The sequence below is a fragment of the Ranitomeya variabilis genome, chromosome 1, assembly GCF_051348905.1.
Source record: "Ranitomeya variabilis isolate aRanVar5 chromosome 1, aRanVar5.hap1, whole genome shotgun sequence".
NCBI classification, from domain to species: Eukaryota; Metazoa; Chordata; class Amphibia; order Anura; family Dendrobatidae; genus Ranitomeya; species Ranitomeya variabilis.
In genome coordinates this window covers 311385826-311410481 of record NC_135232.1, presented here as the reverse complement: position 1 = coordinate 311410481, position 24656 = coordinate 311385826, and the positions used below count along the sequence as shown (strand labels likewise).

General features: G+C 47.0%; 1 protein-coding gene across 4 annotated transcripts in view; it reads right to left on the bottom strand.

Annotated features, from left to right (window-relative positions):
- The window catches only part of NF2 (NF2, moesin-ezrin-radixin like (MERLIN) tumor suppressor), a 117810-nt gene extending 93467 nt beyond the window's left edge, over nt 1-24343 (bottom strand). For 2 of the 4 annotated variants that reach the window (XM_077296936.1, XM_077296960.1), the window contains exons 1-5: nt 24236-24343; nt 15175-15480; nt 2258-2383; nt 2048-2170; nt 1869-1952 (exon numbers count right to left, since the gene is read on the bottom strand). In XM_077296936.1, coding sequence (XP_077153051.1) covers nt 1869-1952; nt 2048-2170; nt 2258-2383; nt 15175-15288 — 447 coding nt within the window. In that variant the 5' untranslated portion in view covers nt 15289-15480; nt 24236-24343. Of the gene's footprint in view, nt 1-1868; nt 1953-2047; nt 2171-2257; nt 2384-15174; nt 15481-24077; nt 24208-24235 lie in introns of those variants that run through there. The other 2 variants (XM_077296945.1, XM_077296953.1) reach the window with 2 other exon arrangements.
- Nucleotides 24344-24656: the final 313 nt, after the last annotated feature.

Here is a 24656-nt window from a genome sequence, read left to right as displayed (position 1 = left end):
TAGATTGGAAGAGTCCTCAAAAGGGATTGAGGTTCTTCTGGACACTTTAGCCAATGGAATGTCTATTTTAGGTATATCGACCCATTCTTTAACTTCATCCGGGTCAAACGGCAAGCGGAGTCGGAAATCTTTAGGGATAGTCAATCTCTTCTCCGCCTCCTCCCATTCATCCAAAATCATGGATCTGATATGGGAATTTACTGGAAACACTTTTGCAGTCTGTGAGCACAAGCCACCAAACATTTCGTCCTGAACTGAACAAGATGGTTGTGGATCCTCAATCTGCATAGTATGCCGCACAGCCTCCAACAGTTCTCCTGTGTCTGCCGCAGAGAATAAGTATTTTCTCCCTCTCTGTGGGGGGTCTCTGCTCTCCTCTTCCTCCTCTATATCCGATACAGCAGATAACGAATCTCCTGAAGAGTAATCGACCCTCTGCCTTTTGCTCGGTCTCTCTGAAGGTGAGGCTTGAGGTAGTGCCAGACCTGATACAGAAGCCTGGACCTCCTCTCTTATCATGGCTCTCATATTTGACATAAGAGAAGCCTGCTCCTCTCCTATGATTCTGCAGGTGCACGCTTCACATAGGGGTTTCTGCCAGGTATCTTTCAGTTTGGCTGCGCAAATAGGACATTTTTTGCTTTTGCCAGGCTTCTTTAACGGTTTTTCTGGTAATGAGGCCGCCTATAGAAAAATAACAAAACTCCAGGATAATGCCCCATTTTTTTTTTTTTTTAAATGTCCATAATACCGGTCCCCTCTACTCACTAGCGCCGTGGACTCCTGCCCTTCTCTAGCTGCGTCCTCCATGATGCACCGGAGATCGCTTACTGCACATACCTTATATTTCTGCTCGTCTGTTCATCTGTACAGCGCTCCTGCGCTCACTACCGCTTCCTGTTTCGGAGACGCCGCCCGCCCCCCTCAGCCGCAAACCGGAAGTGACGCGGCCGGAAAGAGAGGATGGTGCAGCGACGATTTGCTTCCTCATGCCGGCCGCATGGAGACGCCGACGTCCGCAGAGGCAACCGGCAGGATCGCATGCACCAGGGGGCGTGACGGAAGGATCGAGAGCCCCCGGCAGGGGGAAGCGATCCTCATACCAGGAGCAGCGCTACACTGGTAGGCAGAGGGACCCTCGGGCGGGTGTCGGCCAGCGGGTGCCTCATGGAGGGAAGGGTGAGGCAAAGCCCCCCGATCCACAATCCCCCCGCACAGAACGGTAGCTCCTCTCGCCGTTCCTATCCATAATGGGACAGGAAAAACACTGAAGGGTGGTAGGGGGAGGGTCCTTTTAACCTCTCGTGTTTCCTGTCCCATCATGGATAAGAAGGACGTCCTCCAGTGTGCTGTCAGGTGGTGACCTGGAAAAAGCCATTTTGTAATTGGTAATGAAAAGTGTAGCTTCAATATGGTGCTGCTGGCTGCAGCGGTGATGTGCACTGCCAACATGACTCCATCACAGCAGCCAAAACCCGGGGAGGGCGAGTACCATCTGATTTTGTTATTTTACATAACTGCTAGCATTTCAAACATCTGACCGGTAAAAGTTAAATGATGAGGATTTAAACAGTCGAGGTCCAGATCACTGACATAATGATGAAGAACTAATTAGCATGTCTAAGAAAGGAAGAATCAGGGCTACTCATAAAAGATCTACTAGAGGAGCAGAAATGAAGGGAAACAGCACTCATCTTAATAAAACCTTTGGTTTCAACACCAGTTCAGTTTCAGCATCTGCTCCCTTACTGATTAAAACCTCTAACACGCCATTTTGACATATGTTAAAAATGTAAGACATGTGCACAATAAAGTAATAAAATGCACAGGGGCAATAATGTATCCTACAGCTGAAGAGAAAAACTCACCTTTGCTTGAACAGCATATGATGCCAGCAGCACAGAAGCTTCGGGTGGACAGTATATTTTCTCTTCCAGTATCTGCTTTTTCACCTATTTAAAAAAGAAAAGCGACTCGGTAAGCAAGAGGTATCAATATTGGGGGCGAGGTAAAACCAGAACAATAAATAAAATCATATATTAAGCACCTGCAGGAAGAAGAGATGCTGCGTAATCTCCTGTACAAGTTCTTCCTCAACACTTTCTGGGTAAAACTTGGCTAAAAAGTGAAAGGTGACAGGTTCTTCTTTTGGGACATCATGGTCCAATACCTTAAGGATATCAAATGCAACTAAAATTAGGTAACGGTATCACAAGAACACTGTATCACTTCATCAGCACTGCTGTTTACAGGTTACCTTTTTATCCATTTTCAACCATGCAATAGTGTCCTTAATAGTGTACTGTAGCCCAAAGAACCAGGTTTCCCGAAGCCCCAAAGTTCGACATACCAGGTCAAACAGGTCCTTTCCTTTCCATTTTACCTAAAAGATAACAAATACATGTAAAAATATTGCTACCAATTTTCTGTGAAATGTCATTTCACTGAAGAATCATATTCAAAAAGCATCTGTCAGTAGGATCAACCCTCCTAAGTCGTCTATACGGACATGCAGGTCATAGGAAGCTGAATAAAAGGATACCGTGATAGATACGATCTGATGTCTTATTCCCGAGAAATTCACATTATTCTTAATATGTAAATGAGCTGACATGTAGATCAAGACAGCAGACTGTCGGTTATTATGTCACAGTCCATATAAAAAGAAGAAAGTATGACAGCACCAGGATAGGTGGTTTTTGATGGCCTTTAAGTGAGTAATTTACTGCAACAATCAAAGTCTCTCATGGCAATCGGACCAACGGTGGAATACAATCGCGCTGTGGTGCTCTACCATACAGTAATTTGTATTGAACATCCAAAGAAAAAAGAAAAGGTGGCACTCACCAAGCGATGTATTAAAAATCCTTTATTCTTCCATATATCGGAGTAAGGCTACGTTCAACATTTGCGTTGTTGGGCGTTGCGTCGGCGACGCATCGGCGACGCAACGCACGCAAAAAGCATTGTTTTGTGACGCATGCGTCCTTTTTTGGCATGTTTTTGACGCACAAAAAATGCAACTTGCTGCGTCCTCTGCGCCCTGACGCTTGCGCCAAAAAAACGCATGCGTCACAAAACGCAACACAACGCATGACCATGCGTCCCCCATATTAAATATAGGGGCGCATGACGCATGCGTCGCCGCGGCTGGGCCCGACGCAACGCAAATGTGAACGTAGCCTAAGGACATGCCTTTCGGGCTGCAGGTAAAACGAGAGGGTGCGGGGAGTGAACCGGGCGACGGCCGTTTCGTGCACGATGCGCTTCAACGGGACCTGACCTGTTGAAGGGACCATAGGTTCTCTATGGGGTTCAGATCAGGTGAACAAGGGGCCCATGTCATTATTTTTTCTTCTTTGAGACCTTTACTGGCCAGCCACGCTGTGGAGTAGTTGGAGGCATGTGATGGAGCATTGTCCTCCATGAAAATCATGTTTTTCTTGAACGATACCAACTTCTTCCTGTACCACTGCTTGAAGAAGTCATCTTCCAGAAACTGGCAGTAGGTCTGGGAGTTGAGCTTCACTCCATCCTCAACCCGAAAAGGTCCCACAAGTTCATCTTTGATGATGCCAGCCCATACCAGTACCCCATCTCCACCTTGCTGGCGTCTGAGTCGGAGTGGAGCTCTCTGCTCTTTACTGATCCAGCCTCTGGCCCATCAAGAGTCACTCTCATTTCATCAGTCCATAAAACCTTTGAAAAGTCAGTCTTAAGAGATTTCTTGGCCCAGTCTTGACGCTTTATCTTATGTTTCTTGTTTAAAGGATGGTCGTTCTTCAGCCTTCCTTACCTTGGCCATGTCCCTGAGTATCGCACACCTTGTGCTTTTTGATACTCCAGTAACGTTGCAGCTCTGAAATATGGCAAAACTGGTGGCAAATGGCATCTTGGCAGCTTCACGCTTGATTTTCCTCAATTCATGGGCAGTTATTTTGCGCCTTTATTGCCCAACACGCTTCTTGCGACCCTGTTGGCTATTTGCCATGAAACGCTTGATTATTCGGTGATTATGCTTCAAAAGTTTGGCAATTTCAAGACTGCTGCATCCCTCTGCAAGACATCTCACAATTTTGGACTTTTCAGAGCCCGTCAAATCTCTCTTCTGACCCATTTTGCCAAAGGAAAGGAAGTTGCCTAATAATTAAGCACACCTTATATAGGGTTTTGATGTCATTAGACAACATCCCTCCTTATTACAGAGATGCACATCACCTGATTTACTTAATTTGTAGTTGGCTCTCAAGCCTGGACAGCTTGGAGTAGGACAACATGTATAAAAAGTGTCATGTGATCAAAATACAACTTGCCTAATAATTCTGCACACAGTGTAATTATTAATGATAAAGAAATGAATTTTAAAGACAGCAGTCTGAAACGCGTTTGCTAGTTACAGTAGGCACTGGAATTGCAACTTTTTAGTGTGTGTGTGTGTGTGTGTGTGTGTGTGTGTGTGTGTGTGTGTGTGTGTGTGTGTGTGTGTGTGTGTGTGTGTGTGTACACACATATAAATACATACCGTATTTTCCGGCGTATAAGACGACTTTTTAACCCCTAAAAATTGTCCCAAAAGTCGGGGGTCGTCTTATACGCCAGGTACGGCATGTGCAGGGAGCGATCCTGGATGTTCCCAGGGTCTGAAGGAGAGGAAACTCTCCTTCAGGCCCTGGGATCCATATTCATGTAAAAAATAAAGAATAAAAATAAAAAATATGTATATACTCACCCCTCCGAGAAGCCTGGCTGTCACCGCTGCAAGCGTCTGCCTCCGTTCCTAAGAATTGCAGAGCGTGAAGGACCTTCGATGACGTCACGGTCAGGTGACCGGTCACATGAGCGGTCACGGACCAATCACAGGACTGCGACGTCATCGAGGGTCCTTCATGCTCTGCAATTCTTAGGAACGGAGGCAGACGCTTGCAGCAGTGACAGCCAGGCTTCTCGGAGGGGTGAGTATATACATATTTTTTATTTTTATTCTTTATTTTTAACATGAATATGGATCCCAGGGCCTGAAGGAGAGTCTCCTCTCCTTCAGACCCTGGGAACCACACGCCGTATAAGATGACTGGGCGTATAAGATGACCCCCGTCTTATACAGCGGGCATATCCCAAATTCCATATTTTATATGGAAAAGTTGGGGGTCATCTTATACGCCCAGTCGTCTTATACACCAGAAAATACGGTAAGTGTTTTATTGAATATTTTGCTGCTAGAATTCCCTTCCTCTCCCATTTCCCTGCATTGATTCTTCATAGATGAGTGACCTGACCTTTTTCTTCGATAATCAGTTTTGGCCTTTTATAATTTTATGCCAGAAAGTCGCATAAATTATAGCAGAAACCTACTCCAACCCATAGATTTTGACACCATATGCACACAATTCATTAAGTTATGTTCATCTGTAATTAAATAAGTGCTTCTGGAAAAGAAAAATAAAACAAAATCTCATCACAAAAAAAATTCTTAATATTATTAACAAATTACACGCATACTGTCCAAGCAGGTAATTCGCATAGTATACTAAAAAGGCCTTCATCTTGTTCTCTTAAAATTTTTTTAGTAGTATTAGTGGAGGTGAACATGTGCAGTAATACACTCTGTTCCCCTCATCTTCCCAGGAGATAATGTGACCTAATACAGGAGATAGCTAGAGTACGGAGGTAAGAAGAGACTGCTCACCCTGCTGTTCACCATGACTTTCTGATCTAATGCTTGAAATTATTATTATTATTATTATTATTAATTTATATAGCACCATTAATTCCATGGTGCTGTACATGAGAAAAGGGGGTTACGTACTGGGTTATAGATATCGTTAACAGTAAACAAATTTACAATGACAGACCGGTACAGAGGGGAGAGGACCCTGTCCTTGCATTCTATACCAGGTTCCTTTGGTAGGAAGAAGGTGCTCACACTACTATCCTCCCTGTCTTTCAAATTTAATATTGGAGGTACTAGGGGTGATGAGGTAAGAGGTGGCTACTCACACTGCTGTCTATTGAAGTGATAAGTAGCGAGGTAAGATGAGACTTCTCCCACTGACGTGCACCCAACCTTTCTGATCAACTACTGGAGATACCAGAGGTGCTGATATAAGGAGAGGCTGCTCACACCTACTATATACAAAGGGTGCTAGAGTAATTAGAAACTGCTCATAATGCTGTCAACATTGACTTTGTGATCTAATATTGGAGATACTAGGGGTGATGAAGTAAGAAGAGGCTGCACACAAAGCTGTTTACCATGTCTTTCTAATATAATGTGCAATATAACAACTTGATTTGGTAAGAAGAAGCTGCTCACCCTGCAGTCCACACTTTCTTTCTGACCTAGAACTGGAGATACCAGAGGTGCTGGGGTAAAAAATACTGCTCACACCGCTGTCCAACCTAACATTCGAATCTAATAATGGAGATACTAGGTGTACTGAAGTAGGATGAGGCTGCCCTTAATGCTTTACATCATCTTTCTTATTAATTTTGGAAATAACAGCTGTGCTGAGGTAAGATGAGGCTGCACAAGCTGCTGTCCAACATGTTTTTCTGATCTAAACCTGAAGAAACCAGAGGTGCTCAGGTAAGAAGCTGCTCACTCTGCAGTTCACACTGTCTTTCTGACCTAATACTGGAGATGCCACTGGTGCTGGAGTAATTGGAGACTGCACACACTGCTGTCCACTTTGTCTTTCTGATCTAATACTAGAGATGTTGAGGTAAGAAGAGACTGCTCACACTGCTGTCCACACCATCTTTCTGATTTAATATTAGAGATAGCAGGATTGTCGGCGTAAGAAGAGACTGCAAACACTGCCATCCACCCTATCTTGCTGAGCAGCTGCTGTGATCTGCAGATAGCTTGTGGTATAGGTTGTTATCTCCATGACACAGCAGTGAAGCTTCCTACTACACGTGCTCACAAGCAACTGTCCTATGAACATTCTAGGAAAGGTTACTGCATCGTAAGATGATTTTTATGTACTATATTGATTAGCTTATTAGCCAAAACAAATTTATTTGCTAATTAATGGTATTTTGGAATTTATTTATAATGGAACATCTTTACCAATTTTTCTATTCCTGGAAATTTATAATGGCCTTCATCGACAGGTGTTTTACATGATGCATAAAAAAACTATATAATTTAGTGAGAGTAATTGTGATATATTAAGAAATGGAAATTGAAGTCAGGCTTAAGTGGTTCTCTGCTGTCTCATCATTTGACAGTTGTGTGAGACTGCCTGCTTCTGAGATGGGAGATACTACTCTGTCGGGGTAGACTGGAACCATGCAGCGGGTAAACACGAGATTGGTGCTGCTGTTTTACTTCATGCTAAATTTTATGATATAGAGGCAAAGTAAAATGGATTCCTGTGAAGTATGAAAAGAAAGAAGTAGGAAGCTAGAAACATCAACCAAGATAAATACGGTCACAAGCCCTTTTTGGTGTTGTTGTGTCTGTGTATTGTATGTGGCGAAAGACTAAGGGGTAAGATAACACTAGGTGTTTTTTTTTCAGAATCTTTTTTTTTGCAGCAAAACCTGATCTCTTAGCAGGAAAGAAGCTGAAGAAAAAAAAAGTATGTTATCCTTTTTTTCTTGTGTTTTTTGAGGCGGTTTTGGCATGCTATATTTGTTTCTTGTACATGATGATATATTTTAGTGTTGAAAAAAAAAAAAAGTCCTATTCTATGGAATCAGACTGTAGCATAAAAACGCAGCAAAACACGATACTGCGTTTTTTTATTTGTTTTTTCAGCGTTTTTTCCCCACCCATTCAAGACAATGGGTAATAAACGCTGAAAGTAGTGACATGCTCTATGTACAAAAAACCATGTAAGGGTATGTGTCCACGTTCAGGAAACGCTGAGTTTTTGACGCAGTGTTGAGCAGCATGCATAAAAAACGCAGCGTCCAGATGTTACAGCATAGTGAAGGGGATTTCATGAAATCCCGTCTCCACTATGCAGTAAAAGACGAATGCGGCAGACCCGAGAAAACTCACATGCGGCGCGTCTTTTAAGAACGCAGCATGTCCTTACATTGCAGAAACAACGCAAGGACAGCGCAGGTGACCTGCCAGTGACCTCAGGTGCAGATTTGGTCAGGATTTTACCTGCATAAAATCCTGACCAAATCCTGAACGTGGACACATACCCTAAAGCATAAAATACTGATGACAAAAAAAAAAAAAAAAATGTGTGTATGAGATTTCTGAAATCTCATACGCTTTGCTGGTACTGTTAAAACACAGCTTAACACTAGAATAAAAAAAGGATTTAAAAAAATGCAGCAAAAACGACCAGTGTGAACCTACCCTAAGACTGACCCCTTTTCAGGCTTCCGATTGCTTTTTTGCACAAAAATCCCTTACAAGCAGCTTCCCGCCCCCCATCGCAGATTAACCTTATCAATGCAGCTCTGACATTATGCAGATCAACTCTTTATATCCTATTAAGTGGCTGAAAAGTAAAGGTACCTTCACACTGAACAACTTAACAACGATAACGATAGCGATCCGTGACGTTGCAGCGTCCTGGATAGCGATATCGTTGTGTTTGACACGCAGCAGCGATCTGGATCCCGCTGTGACATCGTTGGTCGGAGCTAGAAGGCCAGCACCTTATTTCGTCGCTGGATCACCCGCTGAATCGGTGTGTGTGACGCGGATTCAGCGATGTCTTCACTGGTAACCATGGTAAACATCGGGTTACTAAGCGCAGGGCCGCGCTTAGTAACCCGATATTTACACTGGTTACCATTGTAAATGTAAAAAAAACCAAACACTACATACTTACATTCCGGTGTCTGTCGGGTCCCCCGGCGTCCGCTTCCCTGCACTGTGTCAGCGCCGGCCGTAAAGCAGAGCACAGCGGTGACGTCACCGCTCTGCTTTAGGGCCGGCGCTTACACAGTGCAGGGAAGCAGACGCCGGGGGACCCGACAGACACCGGAATGTAAGTATGCAGTGTTTTTTTTTTTTTACATTTACACGGGTAACCAGGGTAAACATCGGGTTACTAAGCGCGGCCCTGCGCTTAGTAACCCGATGTTTACCCTGGTTACCCGGGGACTTCGGCATCGTTGGTCGCTGGAGAGCTGTCTGTGTGACAGCTCTCCAGCGACCACACAACGATTGTCTATATCGCTACAGCGTCGCTTAATGTGACGGTACCTTAAGATTGCTCTGAACGAAACAGTGAAGTTCACTCTTGGCAGTAGAGGTGAGGTTTTTTTTTGTTTGTTTTTTTGCCTCATTTGTATCTTACTACCCATTGAGATGCATTAATGAAGGATTCACCATGTTTGTGATTTTCTTTTGTTGAATTCATGAAAAAAAAAAAAAGCCGGATTACTCACCGGTAATGCTCTTTTAATGAGTCCACGACAGCACCCCACATGAGAGAGAGGGATCCGCCCCATAGGAACAGGAAACCTACAGAATAAAAGGAGGCGGTCCCCTCTCCTCCTCAGTTTAGTTTACAGAGTACAAAAAGGGAACCGCAAAAGCTTTAGTATTAATTCTTATTCAGCAAAATATCTTAAACTCTATACAACCATTATTTGTGAATTTAAAAGGAAGAGCTGTGCATAATTTAGGGAGGGTAGTAAATGGGTGCTGTCGTGGACTCATTAAAAGAGCATTACCGGTGAGTAATCCGGCTTTTTACTCTTCGCCACGACAGCACCCCACATGAGAGATTTTCAGAGATTCATTATTTGGGTGGGATTACTGTATTAAGAACGGCTCTACCAAAGGTCAGATCATAAGATGTAGATAGATCAAGTCTATAATGGTTGTAAAAGGTAGAAGGTGTAGACCAAGTTGCGGCCTTACATATTAAATGGATCGGTACATCCGCTTGTTCCGCCCAGGAGGAAGCCATGGCTCGTGTTGAGTGCGCTTTAATACCCGCTGGAGGAATCTCGCCTTTTGACGTATAGGCCAAGCAGATAGCATCTCTGATCCATCGAGATATGGTAGCTCTCGTGACCCCATGTCCTTTCTTGTGGCCCTGAAAGGAGATAAACAGAGCCCTACTCTCCCTCCATGTCTGACACCTTTCTATATAGGTCAGGATGGCTCTTCTGACATCTATGGTGTGGAATTTATGCTGTTCTGGAGTTACAGGTGAATCAAAAAAGGAAGGGAGAAATATCTCTTGGGACCTGTGGTAGGTGGACGCTACCTTAGGGAGGTATGAGGGGTCTGGTTTTAGGACTATCCGATCATGGAATATCAGTAAGAAGGGTGGGTCTACTGATAGGGCCTGGATGTCGCTAACCCGTCTAGCTGAGGTTAGGGCTACCAAGAGGGCTACTTTATATGTCAGGACTTTTAAAGGTATTGAATCTAGTGGCTCAAATGGGGAGCTGGTTAAGGCCTCTAGCACTAGATTTAAATCCCACGGAGGTAGACGGGAAATATGGACCGGTTTACTACGTTCACAAGATTTTATGAATCTGGAGATCCACCTATTAGCTGCTATATTGCATCCATATAGGGCTCCTAATGCCGAGACCTGAACTCTTAAGGTATTTACAGATAACCCCAACTCTCGGCCTTTTTGCAAGAACTCCAGAATAGGTGTGACTGGAACTTGCTTAGTGAACGGTACCGTGTAAAAGTCTAAGAATTTATTCCATACCCTACTATATATCAGGGTGGTAGATCTTTTCCTGCTCAATAAGAGGGTGTTTACTAGTTCTGCTGAGAACCCTCTTGATCTTAGTAGTTGCCTCTCAAATTCCACGCCGTCAAGTGAAGACCTTTCACTTGCGGGTGGAAAAAGGGGCCTTGGGACAGCAGTTTCTTGTCTGATGGGAGAATCCATGGATCGCATAGGCACATGGTCTGGAGACAAGAGAACCATGGTCTTTTCGGCCAGAATGGTGCAATGAGGATCACTCTTGCTTGTTCCCTCCTGATTTTTCTGATCACTAGTGGAATCAGAGACATCGGAGGAAAGGCGTATGCCAGCTGGAACCTCCAAGGATGGTGGAGAGAGTCCAACATATCTGGGTGATCCATGGCGTTCAGGGAAGCGAACCTTCTTACTTGCCGGTTGTCTCTTGTGGCAAATAGGTCGATTTGTGGTATCCCCCATGATTCTGTTATCATACTGAATATGGATCTGTTTAAGGTCCATTCCCCTTGACGTAACTCGTTTCGGCTGAGGTAGTCTGCCCTGATGTTCTCTACACCTCTGATGTGCAGGGCTGTTAGGGATGTCAGATGAGTCTCTGCCAGCTGGAAGATGTCTGCAGCTATGGTCATTAGACTTCCTGACCTTGTACCACCCTGACGGTTCACATATGCCACTGTGGTGGAATTGTCCGAGTAAATTCTTACATTTGCTCCTTGAATCTGCGGAAGAAAGTGATTTAAGGCATATTCTACCGCTTTTAACTCCTTCCAATTGGAGGAACATGACAATTCTGCCTGGTCCCAAGTATCTTGGGCCAGACTGTCTTTCATATGTGCTCCCCACCCAATAGGGCTGGCGTCGGTGGTAATTATTTTAGACGGGTCTATTATCCATGGCACACCCTCTGAGAGGTGGTCCATGTCTAGCCACCAGGATAGTGATTCTAAGACATCTTTGGAAAGAGTTATTCTGCTTTCTAGATGTCCGTCTTTTTCCTGAGCCGACAATACCTCATACTGTAATTGACGAGTATGAAATTGTGCCCATGGTACAGCAGGGATACATGATGATAATGACCCCAGCAAAGACATGCCCTTCCTTAGTGTCATGTAGGGGTTGCGTATTGAGCCTGATACCCTTGATTGTATAGTCAGTTTCTTTGCCTGGGGGAGGAAGCATCTCTGACTTACGGAGTCTAGCTGGATTCCTAGAAATGTCTGGACGGTTTCTGGATTCAGCCGGGATTTTTCGAAGTTGACGATCCAACCTAACTCCTGTAGGGACGAGATCGTATTAGATAGACGGGTTTTACACTGGAGCATAGAGTTTCCCACCACTAGAAAGTCATCTAGGTAGGGTATTATCAAGGTATCTCGTTGACGTAGATGAGCCATCACTTCTAATATCACCTTAGTGAAGATGCGGGGAGCCATAGAAAGCCCAAATGGCATTGCAACATACTGAAAGTGACGAACCTGTCCTTCCAGGATGACTGCTACCCTTAGATACTTTTGATGTTCGGCATGTATGGGAAGATGATAATAGGCATCCTTTAAGTCTATTCCGGCCATGACACACCTAGGAAACAAGAGTTTTATGGTTGAACTAATGGATTCCATTTTGAAGGTATGATTACGCAGGAAGGCGTTTAATCTCTTGAGGTTTATGATGGTTCTAAATGAACCATCAGGCTTATTGATCAAGAATAAAGGGGAATAGAACCCCTTCCCTTCTTGATCCCGGGGAACTTCTATCAGGACTTTTTTAGACAGAAGAGATAGGATCTCTGATTCCAGAGCCCTTTGTTGGTCTTGACCTTTTGGAGATGTTACTATAAAGGAATCCCAAGGGATTCGGTCAAAATCCAATTTTAGGCCGTATTGTACAATGTCCAGAATCCACTGGCTGGATGTTATTTGTTCCCTTTGTTCAAACGGCTTGTTCCTGGTAAAGGGACGTCTTTTGAAGGCTCTCCTGTAGGATGGAAGATACTGGTTAGGGAAGCCTTTTTTCCTTTCTCCTGCTTTACTCAGGAGCTCATCCAGCGCTTTTCCGAAAAGAAACTCACCCTGGCAGGGGATCGCACAAAGTTTTGCTTTGGCCTGTGCGTCCCCTTTCCAGTTCTTTAGCCAGAGTGCTCGCCGGGCTGTGTTCACTAGGCCGGCTGACCTGGCTGCTAGGCGTAGCGAATCCACAGAGGCATCAGCCAGGAATGCTACTGCTTCTTTGATTAGAGGGAATTTCGGCATCGGCAGGATTGACTCTCTCGAAGTTCTACCTCTAATCTGTTCCTCCAGTTGCTCCATCCACACTAGTAGTGACCTCGCAGTGCAGGTGCTAGATATGGCGGGCCTGAATGCCCCCGTGTTGGCTTCCCACGACCTTTTTAGTAAAGCATTCGCTTTACGGTCCAGCGGGTCTGTCAGGACTCCTGAATCCTCCACCGGTAAGACCGACTGTTTGGTTGTGGAGGCTACAGCGGCATCCACCTTTGGCACCTTCGACCAGGTATTTAGCTCCTCGTCGCTGAAGGGATAGCGTCTTTTAGAGGATGATAGTAGAAAACCTCTATTTTGCTTATCCCACGCTTTTTTTACTATTTCTTTAATAGTTTTTATGACGGGGAAGGACCTACGTTTCCTCTGTCCTAACCCCGCGAACATGATGTCCTGAGCCGATTTACTTTCTTTCTCATCTGAGCACCCCATCGTGCTTCTGACAGATTTTATTAAATTGTCCACACTGCTGTTGGGAAGACAAAGTCCCCCTTCAGTCTCGGATGAGCTCGGCTGGGATTCCGCTTCGCCTGAGGATATACATACGTCCTCTGACTGTGAACTGACCGGAGATTTGGACCTACTAAGCTGACGGGTACTGGTGGTACTAGTCTGCGCCAACCCCTGCATTTCTTCCCGGATCATAGCTCTGACATCTGATGGAGTCATTATGTTTTCCTGCCGTAAGGTTTGCATGATACACTCCGAACACAGTTTTTTAACATAATCATCCGGGAGGGGCTGCGTACATAAAGCACATTCCTTGTGCTTGGATTTGTGTGTCCTTTTCTTAGTCTAGGAAAGATACAGGAGGAACATATATCAGCATATAGGAAGAGACTCTTTCAAAAACTCACCCAGCGAAGCTGACAGGTACCGGTTCTGGAGGCGGATTTCGTTTGGTGGTAGAACCCTTCTCTGGAGGTCGACCACCACTCTTTGTGCTGCTCCTAGCGCTTCTCTCCTTGCTAGGAGAACGCTGTTGCACTGCGGGCAAGTGCGCATCGTCGGCCGGTGAAGCCATCTTACACACACCGGCCCGACGCTAGCGCTGCATTTTTAAATCTGCCGCCCATTCTCCTGCCTCCCCGGACCAACCCGGAAGTGCTCCAGCGACTTCTGGGTTAGACGCGCCGCTCTCACTCACCATGCGGCGGCTAGGGATATTAAGCCGGCCGCAGCAGCGCGCGCGCGTCCTCACGGTGCCGGACGGACCCACGGTGACCGGACCCGGACCGTGGATGCTTGGCCAGACGAGGGGGGAGGCTGCAAGCAGGGGCTCCCCCGCCGCTGCTTCTGGAACCGCAGCCCCTGCCGTTCCCTCAGATACCGACGCAGGCGGGTGCATGGCCCAGGGATCCTCTTCTCTGTAGGTAAGCCGGGTCCCTGTAGGAACAGGAAACCTAAACTGAGGAGGAGAGGGGACCGCCTCCTTTTATTCTGTAGGTTTCCTGTTCCTATGGGGCGGATCCCTCTCTCTCATGTGGGGTGCTGTCGTGGCGAAGGGTAAAAACACCAGTAGTTAAAGGGAACCCGTTATATGCCCAAATCGTATAAACCTGCAAATATGGGGTTAGTCTGCAGATTAATAGCATTGTGAAGCTGCCCCGCTGCAGCACTGAAAGCCTGGCTACAAGGAGAAAATGAACGTTTTTCCTCCTAGGAGTCTACAGCTTTCAATCAGAGGCGCAGTTTCAGTGACTACTCAGTACATAATCCGTCCGTACTGAGCGGTGACTGAAGCCGCATCAGCTGTGCCTCTATGACTGAAAGTCGGAGGATGCAGGGAGGTATAAAGTTTGTTTCCTCCTGGCAGCCTGCATGTCATTGGGGTGGCCGCACATCTTTAGAACGCACATCAACCCCATATTTGCAGGTTAATTGCAAATTTTTTTTTACGTGACAAGTTCCCTTTAAATTGATTCTCCGAGAGTATTCTATAAATGAGTCAACAAAAGGGCGAAATATGCAAAATCTTGGCAGATCTGAGCACAAAACTGCGGTCTCCGAGAACAGCACAGAATCACACCTTGTTATCAACAAGGTAAGGTTATCCTAGGTGGGATGTGAACCCAGGACCCCAGCGCTGCAAAGCAACCGTGCTAACCACTGAGCCACCATGCTGCTTTCTTATAAGCCCGACAGGTACTTTTTAATCACAGGAATTTCCCAATCAAAAATGAGTTATTAAATAAAAGCAACTTTTAGCACAGCCCTACAGAATGCGGTTGAAGAGCTCTTACCTCACAGTTGAACTCCATTTCCGCATCCATTGTAAGGATTCTCACTGTGAATGTTTTAGGCTGTTTACGTTTCAGAGAGCTGAAGCTCATTCTGGAGGCAATAGCCCCAGCCATGGTAAGTTTACTTCCTAAGTTCTTATGTAAATGAAACAACCCAATAAGAGGTCTGCCCAGTTAGCTCAGAAAACAACAAGTCTCTTCATCCATGCTTCCTATTGTTGCAGCAATGCTTGAATATTCTGGCTTCCTCCAGGTCAATCTGCTCTATGAAACATGGCATTTGCGCTTTGGTACATATACTGTATTCTGAAAAAGAAAAAAAAAACATAAATAAATAGAGTAAATACGTTGGAGGTGTGTATACAATCCTGTGTATCACATTGCAATACTTGTTTCATAGAAGAATTTACTTAACTTGCAATTTAGGCCACGTTACCATGTAGCGTAAATGCTGTGGTTTTATTGTCTGCACCCCCATCTAATATATAAAGCTGAATGTGTGTATGTCCAGGATTGGCATCTGCACCGTCGCAGCTACAGCCACAACATTTTGCACAGTCACACTTCTGGACCCCGAGAGCGTTATAGGCTATGTTGTGAGGCGAAATTTAACCCCGCGCGTTCCAATTCACCAAACAATTTTGCCCCTATCTACATAATGGAGAAAAAGTGAAAGGAAAAGTGTTGAAGGCAAATTGACAGCTGCCAGATGTGAACAAGGGGGACTTAAAGAATGAGAGCGGCGATGGCGCCAAAGAGTATATACTGTACAGTTGCTAAGGTGGGGCCCCGACATGGGATACTCACCACACACGGGGATATGAACACAAACACAAAATGCGCCACACACTACCACGTGCTTGAACACATATATGACCCTCAGCACACATTTCACCACACATACACCAACCTCGCCACATAAAAGTCGAAACACAAAAGTCGCCGCTCAAAACTCGCCATGCGCAAAACTCGCCACATGCAAAACTCGCCACACGTGCAAAACTCACCTCATGGAAAACTCGCCACACGCAAAACTTGCACATGCGGAAAAATTGCCACATGCACAAAAGTTGCAACACATGCAAAAGTTGCCTCTCACAAAACTTGCACATACTCAAAACGCACCACACATAAAACTCGCCATGCGCAAAACTTGCTGCACACAACTTGCTACACTAACCTGTCACATGCAACTCGACACACAAAAAGTTGCTACACGCATGTCGCCACACAAAACCCATCTCACGAAAGTCGCTACATGCATGTCGCCACACGCAACTCAACACACAACGTGGCACATGAAACTCGCCCTAAAACACACACAAGTCTGGTATTATCCTTCAAAAATAAAAATCTGATTAATAAGCAGACAAACTACAAGAGCAACAAATGTACCATATAGGAATCCGGCAGCTGTCAGTCACATGACCTGTCTATTATGTGTATGTGTGAGCTAATATATACTGCCAGGGCGTGGGCTTACTGTTGGCTGGGGATTTATCAGGCTGCCAATTTAGCTTACAAATACTGAGGTAAAAATACTGACCAAATAACATGTGAACGAGGTCTAATACAGGAGGAGATGACATACAGGTGCATACTATATACAGGAGGAGGAGGAGATGACATACAGGTGCATACTATATAAAGGAGGAGGAGGAGATGACATACAGGGGAGGAGGAGGAGGAGGAGATGACATACAGGGGAGGAGGAGGAGGAGGAGATGACATACAGGGGAGGAGGAGGAGGAGGAGGAGATGACATACAGGGGAGGAGGAGGAGATGACATACAGGGGAGGAGGAGGAGGAGATGACATACAGGGGAGGAGGAGGAGGAGGAGATGACATACAGGGGAGGAGGAGGAGGAGGAGGAGATGACATACAGGGGAGGAGGAGGAGATGACATACAGGGGAGGAGGAGGAGGAGGAGGAGATGACATACAGGGGAGGAGGAGGAGGAGGAGGAGATGACATACAGGGGAGGAGGAGGAGGAGGAGGAGGAGGAGATGACATACAGGGGAGGAGGAGGAGGAGGAGGAGATGACATACAGGGGAGGAGGAGGAGGAGGAGGAGAGATGTCAATTGAAACAAAGGAGAGGATTATAAAACTCTGAAGAGAGGGTAAAATCGTCACGCAATGTTGCAAAAGATGTTGGTTGTTCACAGTCAGCTGTGTCTAAAATCTGAACCAAATACAAACAACATGGGAAGGTTGTTAAAGGCAAACATACTGGTAGACCGAGGAAGACATCAAAGCATCAAGACCGGAAACTTAACCCCTTAACGACTGCCGATACACCTTTTAACGGCGGCAGTTAAGAGTACTTAAACCACAGCGCCGTTAATTAACGGCGCTGTGGAAAAAATGTATAGCGCCCCCCAGAGTCGGATTTTCTCGGGGGTCTTGGTTGCCGGGGGTAGCCGAGACCCCAGAGAACATGATTCGGGGGGTTTTTACCGACCCCCAAGTTGCGATCGCCGGTAATTAACCGCTTACAGGCGGTCGCAACAAAAAAAAAAAAAAAAACGTGATTTGCCATTTAATTTCTCTATCCTCCGATGTGATCGCACATCGGAGGACAGAGAAATGGGGTCCCCGATCGCCCCCCGATACTTACCTATCTCCCCCGGTGCTCCTCGTGGCTCCTGATGGGCGGCGCCATCTTTTTCCGGGAAAAAAATGGCGGGCGCATGCGCAGTGCGCCCGCCGCCCGGAAGATCTTTGGGGTCTCGGCTGCCGGGGGTAGCCGAGACCCCAAAGAACATGATCGGGGTCGGTTTTTACCGACCCCTGTTTTGCGATCGCCGGTAATTAACTGTTTACCGGCGACCGCAAAAAAAAAAAAAAAAAAAAGCGATGTCATTCTCTGTCCTCTGATGTGATCGCATATCAGAGGACAGAGAAATAGGGGGATCGGGGACCCTGTTATACTTACCGGTGTCCCTGAGTCCTCCTGCTTCTTCTGCTGGCAGCCGGCTTCTTGCTCCGGTAAGAAAATGGCGGGCGCATGCGCAGTGCGCCCGCCATGATCCGTCGGCCGGCAGCTAGAGGTGTTGGGGCTAAATTTAGGGTTAGGGTTGGGGCTAAATTTAGGGTTAGGGCTAAAATTAGGGTTAGGGTTGGCGCTACATTTAGGGTTAGTGCTAGGGTTAGGGCTAAAGTTAGGGCTAGGGTTGGGACTAAAGTTAGGGCTAGGGTTGCGGCTAAAGTTAGGGCTAGGGTTGCGGCTAAAGTTAGGACTAGGGTTGGGATTAGGGTTTGGATTAGGGCTGGCATTAGGGTTACGTTTGGGATTAGGGTTAGGTGTGTATTAGTATTAGGGTTAGGTTTGAGGTTAGGGTTGAGATTAGGATTAGGGGGGTGTTGGATTTAGGGTTCTGATTGTTTTGGGGTTAGGGTTGTGATTATCGTTAGGGTTGTGATTAGGATTATGGATCGGGTTGGCATTAGGGGTGTGTTGGGGTTAGGGTTGGAGTTAGATTTGGGGGGTTTCCACTGTTTAGGTACATCAGGGGGTCTCTAAACGCCACAGCCAATTTTGCGCTCAAAAAGTCAAATGGTGCTCCCTCCCTTCCGAGCTCTGCCGTGCGCCCAAAAAGTGGTTTACCCCCACATATGGGGCATCAGCGTACTCGGGATAAATTGGACAACAACTTTTGGGGTCCAATTTCTCCTGTTACCCTTGTGAAAATAAAAAAGTGGGGGCTAAAAAATCTTTTTTGTGGAAAAAACAATATTTTTTATTTTCACAACTCTGCATTATAAACTTCTGTGAAGTACTTGGCATTCAAAGTTCTCACCACACATCTAGATAAGTTCCTTGGGGGGTCTAGTTTCCAAAAATGGGGTCACTTGTGGGGGTTTCTACTGTTTAGGTACATCAGGGTCTCTGCAAACGCAACATAATGCCCGCAGACCATTCTATCAAAGTCTGCATTCCAAAATGGAACTCCTTCCCTTCCGAGCTCTGCCATGCGCCCAAACAGTGGTCCCCCCACACATGAGGTATCAGTGTACTCAGGACAAATTGGACAACTTTTGGGGTCTAATTTCTCTTGTACCCTTGTGAAAATAAAAACTTGGGGGCTAAAAAATCTTTTTTGCGGAAAAAAAAATATTTTTCATTTTCACGACTGCATTATAAACTTCTGTGAAGCACTTGGGCATTCAAAGTTCTCACCACACATCTAGATAAGTTCCTTAGGGGGGTCTAGTTTCCAAAATGGGGTCACTTGTGGGGGGTTTCTACTGTTTAGGTACATCAGGGGCTCTGCAAACGCAACATAACGCCCGCAGACCATTCTATCAAAGTCTGCATTCCAAAACGGCGCTCCTTCCCTTCCGAGCTCTGCCATGCGCCCAAACAGTGGTTTACCCCCACATATGGGGTATCAGCCTACTCAGCATAAATTTCACAATAAATATTGGGGTCCAATTTCTCCTGTTACCCTTGTGAAAGTAAAAATTTGGGGGTGAAAAATCATTTTTGTGGAAAAAATTAGATTTTTTTTTTTATTTTCATGGCTCTACATTATAAACTTCTGTGAAGCAGTTGGGAGTTCATAGTGCTCACCACACATCTAGATAAGCTCTTTGGAGGGGGTCTAGTTTCCAAAATGGGGTCTCTTGTGGGGGGTTTCTACTTTTTTAGGTACATCAGGAGCTCTTCAAATGCAACATGACGCCCGCAGACCATCCCATCAAAGTCTGCATTCCAAGCGGCGCTCCTTCCCTTCCGGGCCCCGATGGGTGCCCAAACAGTGCCCCCATATATGGGGTATCAGCGTACTCAGGACAAACTGGTCAACAGATTTTGGGGTCCAATGTCTCCAGTTACCCTTGAGAAAATAAAAAATTGCAGGCTAAAAAATCATTTTTTGAGAAAAAAAAAGGATTTTTTATTTTCACGGCTCTACTTTATAAATTTCTGTGAAGAACTTGGGGGTTTAAAGTGCTCACCACACATCTAGATAAGTTCCTTAAGGGGTCTAGTTTCCAAAATGGGGTCACTTGTGGGGGGGTTTCTACTGTTTAGGCACATCAGGGGCTCTCCAAACGCGACATGGTGTCCGATCTCAATTCCAGCCAATTCTACATTGAAAAAGTAAAACGGCACTCATTCTCTTCCAAGCTCTGCAGTGCGCCCAAACAGTGGTTTACCCCCACATATGGGGTATCGACGTACTCAGGAGAAACTGCACAACAACTTTTGTGGTCTAATTTCTCCTGTTACCCTTGTCAAAATAAAAATTTTGGGGCAAAAATATCATTTTTGTGTAAACAAATGCGATTCTTTATTTTCACGGCTCTACTTTATAAACTTCTGTGAAGCACTTGGGGGCTCAAAGTGCTCACCACACATCTAGTTAAGTTCCCCCTTCGCGCTGTTTCTTCTTAAATCCGGCGCCTGCGCTGTGCGTGCCTGCCTGGGACAGGCGCAGTCTTCATTGTCCGTCATAGGTCAGATGCAGGGTGCCTGACTGCGCCTGTGCGGGCAGTGCGGCCACCCTGTTGCTGAATCCCTGCCCCGCACTGTGTTATTCATTATGCACAGTGCGGCGCACTGCGCTGTTCAGACGCTCCCCCGGTCCCCCGCCTTCCAGCGTTGCCGTAATATACAGGTTTCCTTGCCAGCGTTTGGAATGAAGCAGCCGCAAATAACAATGCTGGAAGGCGGGGGAGCGTCTGAACAGCGCAGTGCGCATGCCCAGGAACCCCAGCCCCGCACTGTGCATAATGAATAACACAGTGCGGGGCGGGGATTCAGCAACAGGGTGGCCGCACTGCCCGCACAGGCGCAGTCAGGCACCCTGCATCTGACCTATGACGGACAATGAAGACTGCGCCTGTCCCAGGCAGGCACGCACAGCGCAGGCGCCGGATTTAAGAAGAAACAGCACGAAGGGGGCGGCGACCACATCCCCAGAAGAGAAGAGTGACGGCCGTTGGGAGATTCACAGAGGAGGCTTCGGACCGCCTCCAGGTCTACAGACAGGTAGTTAGGGCAAATTTTAAAACGCTTTATTGAGGGAATAACGGAATCAAAAACTAAAAGAGCCACCTTGTTAGACTGCAGCATTACTGCTGCACAAGGTGGCTCTTTTAGTTTATAACGGCTGGAGGGGGTGACAGTGGCCCTTTAAGTACCAAATTGGCTCTGTCACTAAGGGGTTAAAGCAATATGTCTCCAAAACAGGAAATGCACAACAAAACAAATAAGGAAAGAATGGGTAGAAACTGGAGTCAACTGCAAACAGCTAATCAATGGTGATGCTGGGTGTGGGGCCAACATTGATCGGATACTGATGACCTATGCTACGGAGAAAAATCATGGGAATGAATCATAAGTCAGGTACAATAGGGTATATGTATAAAGGCAATTGTGCTTTCAGTAAGGCTGCTTTCACACTAGCGTCGGCACAGGGCCGTTGCTATGCCATCAGTGTGTAACAGATTTTTCTGGAAAATTGGTTTAAAAAAAATGCTTCATAAAGTACCCAGTTTTCTTCCACCAATTGAACAGCCCACCTCCACCCCCCTCTCCCGTCATCATGCAGACCACCGCCACCCCCTCTCCCAACAGTCATAATGCAGACCACCGCCACCCCCTCTGCCATCAGTCATAATGCAGACCACCGCCACCCCCTCTGCCATCAGTCATAATGCAGACCACCGCCACCCCCTCTGCCATCAGTCATAATGCAGACCACCGCCACCCCCTCTGCCATCAGTCATAATGCAGACCACCGCCACCGCCTCTGCCATCAGTCATAATGCAGACCACCGCCACCGCCTCTGCCATCAGTCATAATGCAGACCACCGCCACCCCCTCTCCCATCAGTCATAATGCAGACCACCGCCACCCCCTCTCCCATCAGTCATAATGCAGACCACCGCCACCCCCTCTCCCATCAGTCATAATGCAGACCACCGCCACCCCCTCTCCCATCAGTCATAATGCAGACCACCGCCACCCCCTCTCCCATCAGTCATAATGCAGACCACCGCCACCCCCTCTCCCATCAGTCATAATGCAGACCACCGCCACCCCCTCTGCCATCAGTCATAATGCAGACCACCGCCACCCCCTCTCCCATCAGTCCATGCAAACTACCGACACCCCCTCTCCCATAAATCACAACACAGACCACCACCACCCTCTCTCCCATCAGTCAAAACATAGACCACAGGATTATATTGCATCAGTCATAATGAAGACCGCCGCCACCACCACCTTTCCCATAAGTCAAAACGCAGACCACCGCCACCCTCTAGTCACAACGCAGAACACCGTCACCCTCTCCCATCAATAACGCAGCCAACCGCCACTCTCTCTCTCTCTCATAAGTCACAACATAGACAACAGGACTACTTTGCATCAGTCATAACGCATACCACCACCAACCCCTCTCCCATCTGTCACCACGCAAACCACCGCCACCCCGTCACCCATCAGTCACCACGCATACCACAGCAACTCCCTTTCCCATAAGTCACAAAGCAGACCTCCACCACCCCCTCTGCCATAAGTCACAACGCAGACCACCGCCACACCCTCTCCCATCAATCAAAACGTAGACCACAGGACTCTTTTGCATCAGGCATAAAGCAGACCACAGCCACACCCTCTGCCATAAGTCACAACGCAGACTACTGGACTCTTTTGCATCAGTCACAACGCAGACCATAGGACTCTTTTGCATCAGTCATAATGCAGACCACCGCCACCCTCTAGTCATAACGCAGACCACCGCCACCCCCTCTTACATCAGTCACCACGCAGACCACCGCAACTCCCTTTCTCATAAGTCACAAAGCAGACCTCCGCCACCCCCTCTGCCATAAGTCACAACACAGACCACCCCACCCCATATCCCATGTCACAACACAGACCACCGCCACACCCTCTCCCATCAATCAAAACATAGACCACAGGACTACTTTGCATCAGGCATAATACAGACTACCGCCACCCTCTCCTATCAGTCACCACACACCACCGCCACTCCCTCTCCCATGTCACAAAGGAGACCACCGCCACCCCATATCCCATCAGTCACAACATAGACCACAGGACTACTTTGCATCAGTCACCACGCAGACCACCGCAACCCCCTCTCCCATAAGTAACAACGCAGACCACCACCACCCTCTCTCATCAATAACGCAGACCACTGCCACCCTCTCCCATCAATACTGCAGACCACCACCACCCTCTCTCCCATAAGTCACAACACAGACCACCGCCACACCCTATTCCATCAATCAAAACAAAGACCACCGGACTCTTTTGCATCAGGCATAATGCAGACCACCGCCACACCCTCTCCCATCAGTCACAACATAGACCACAGGACTACTTTGCATCAGTCACCACGCAGACCACCGCAACCCCCTCTCCCATAAGTCACAACGAAGACCACCACCACCCCCTCTCCCATCAGTCAAAACATAGACCACCAGACTCTTTTGTATCAGGCATAATGCAGACCTCCGCCATCCTCTTCCATCAATAAGGCAGACCACCGCCGCTCCCTCTCCCATCAGTCACAAGGCAGACCACCGCCGCTCCCTCTCCCATAAGTCACAAGGCAGACCACCGCCGCTCCCTCTCCCATAAGTCACAAGGCAGACCACCGCCACCCTCTCCCATATGTAACAAAGCAGACCACTGCTACCCCATGCCCCCAAGACCACCGCCATCCTCTCCCACCACCTTACTATCCTCACCAGCCACAGGGCAGGTAACCACAATATTGACAGCTGCCACTAATCAGCACAATGAAGAAGATCTCTACCACAAGCCCACCAACCACGAACAGTGCTGCCATCACCCCTCTAAGCCATGCCCTGTTTACAACCCATCACAAAGCAAACCCCTGGAAGCCATCCCCCACCTATCTCTATAAAACTACCGGTCCAGCACACCACATCAGCAGCCACACTCCACCATGAGCTGCCGTCACAAAGCACTGCAGGGCACAGTGACAATACCGGCGAGGAGCGCGGCGCAGTCACTTCCAGTACAATTCCGGCCACAGAACTTATCACTTACATTCGTTCCGTTACGGTGTTTACCGGAAGCTCCGAAAACCTCCAAACAGAACAGGGCACTTCCCTCCGCCGGCAGCCCCGCCCATCAGCCATTACCAGCCAATTGCAGTTTAGTAAAATGCACCAATAGCAGAAAAGGTCTCAACATAGTGTGCCTTCCTTTTGTGAAAAACCTGCTGTGATTGGTCGGAGGTGATGACGGGCGCGTCAGTAGTGCTGATACATCTGCTGGTGACCTGTACTATGGGATAGTGGAATGGGCTGGAATGGTGACACTGCAGGAGACGGCTGCAGCTCATACAGCCTGCACACCTATGTATGGGGATGTGTCAGGAGCCCCTCAGGGGCAGGGATTCTGCTGCACTTCATAGGAGTAATCTTATTGCACATCAACATCGAGGGGACGAGGCTGAAGTTGGTTT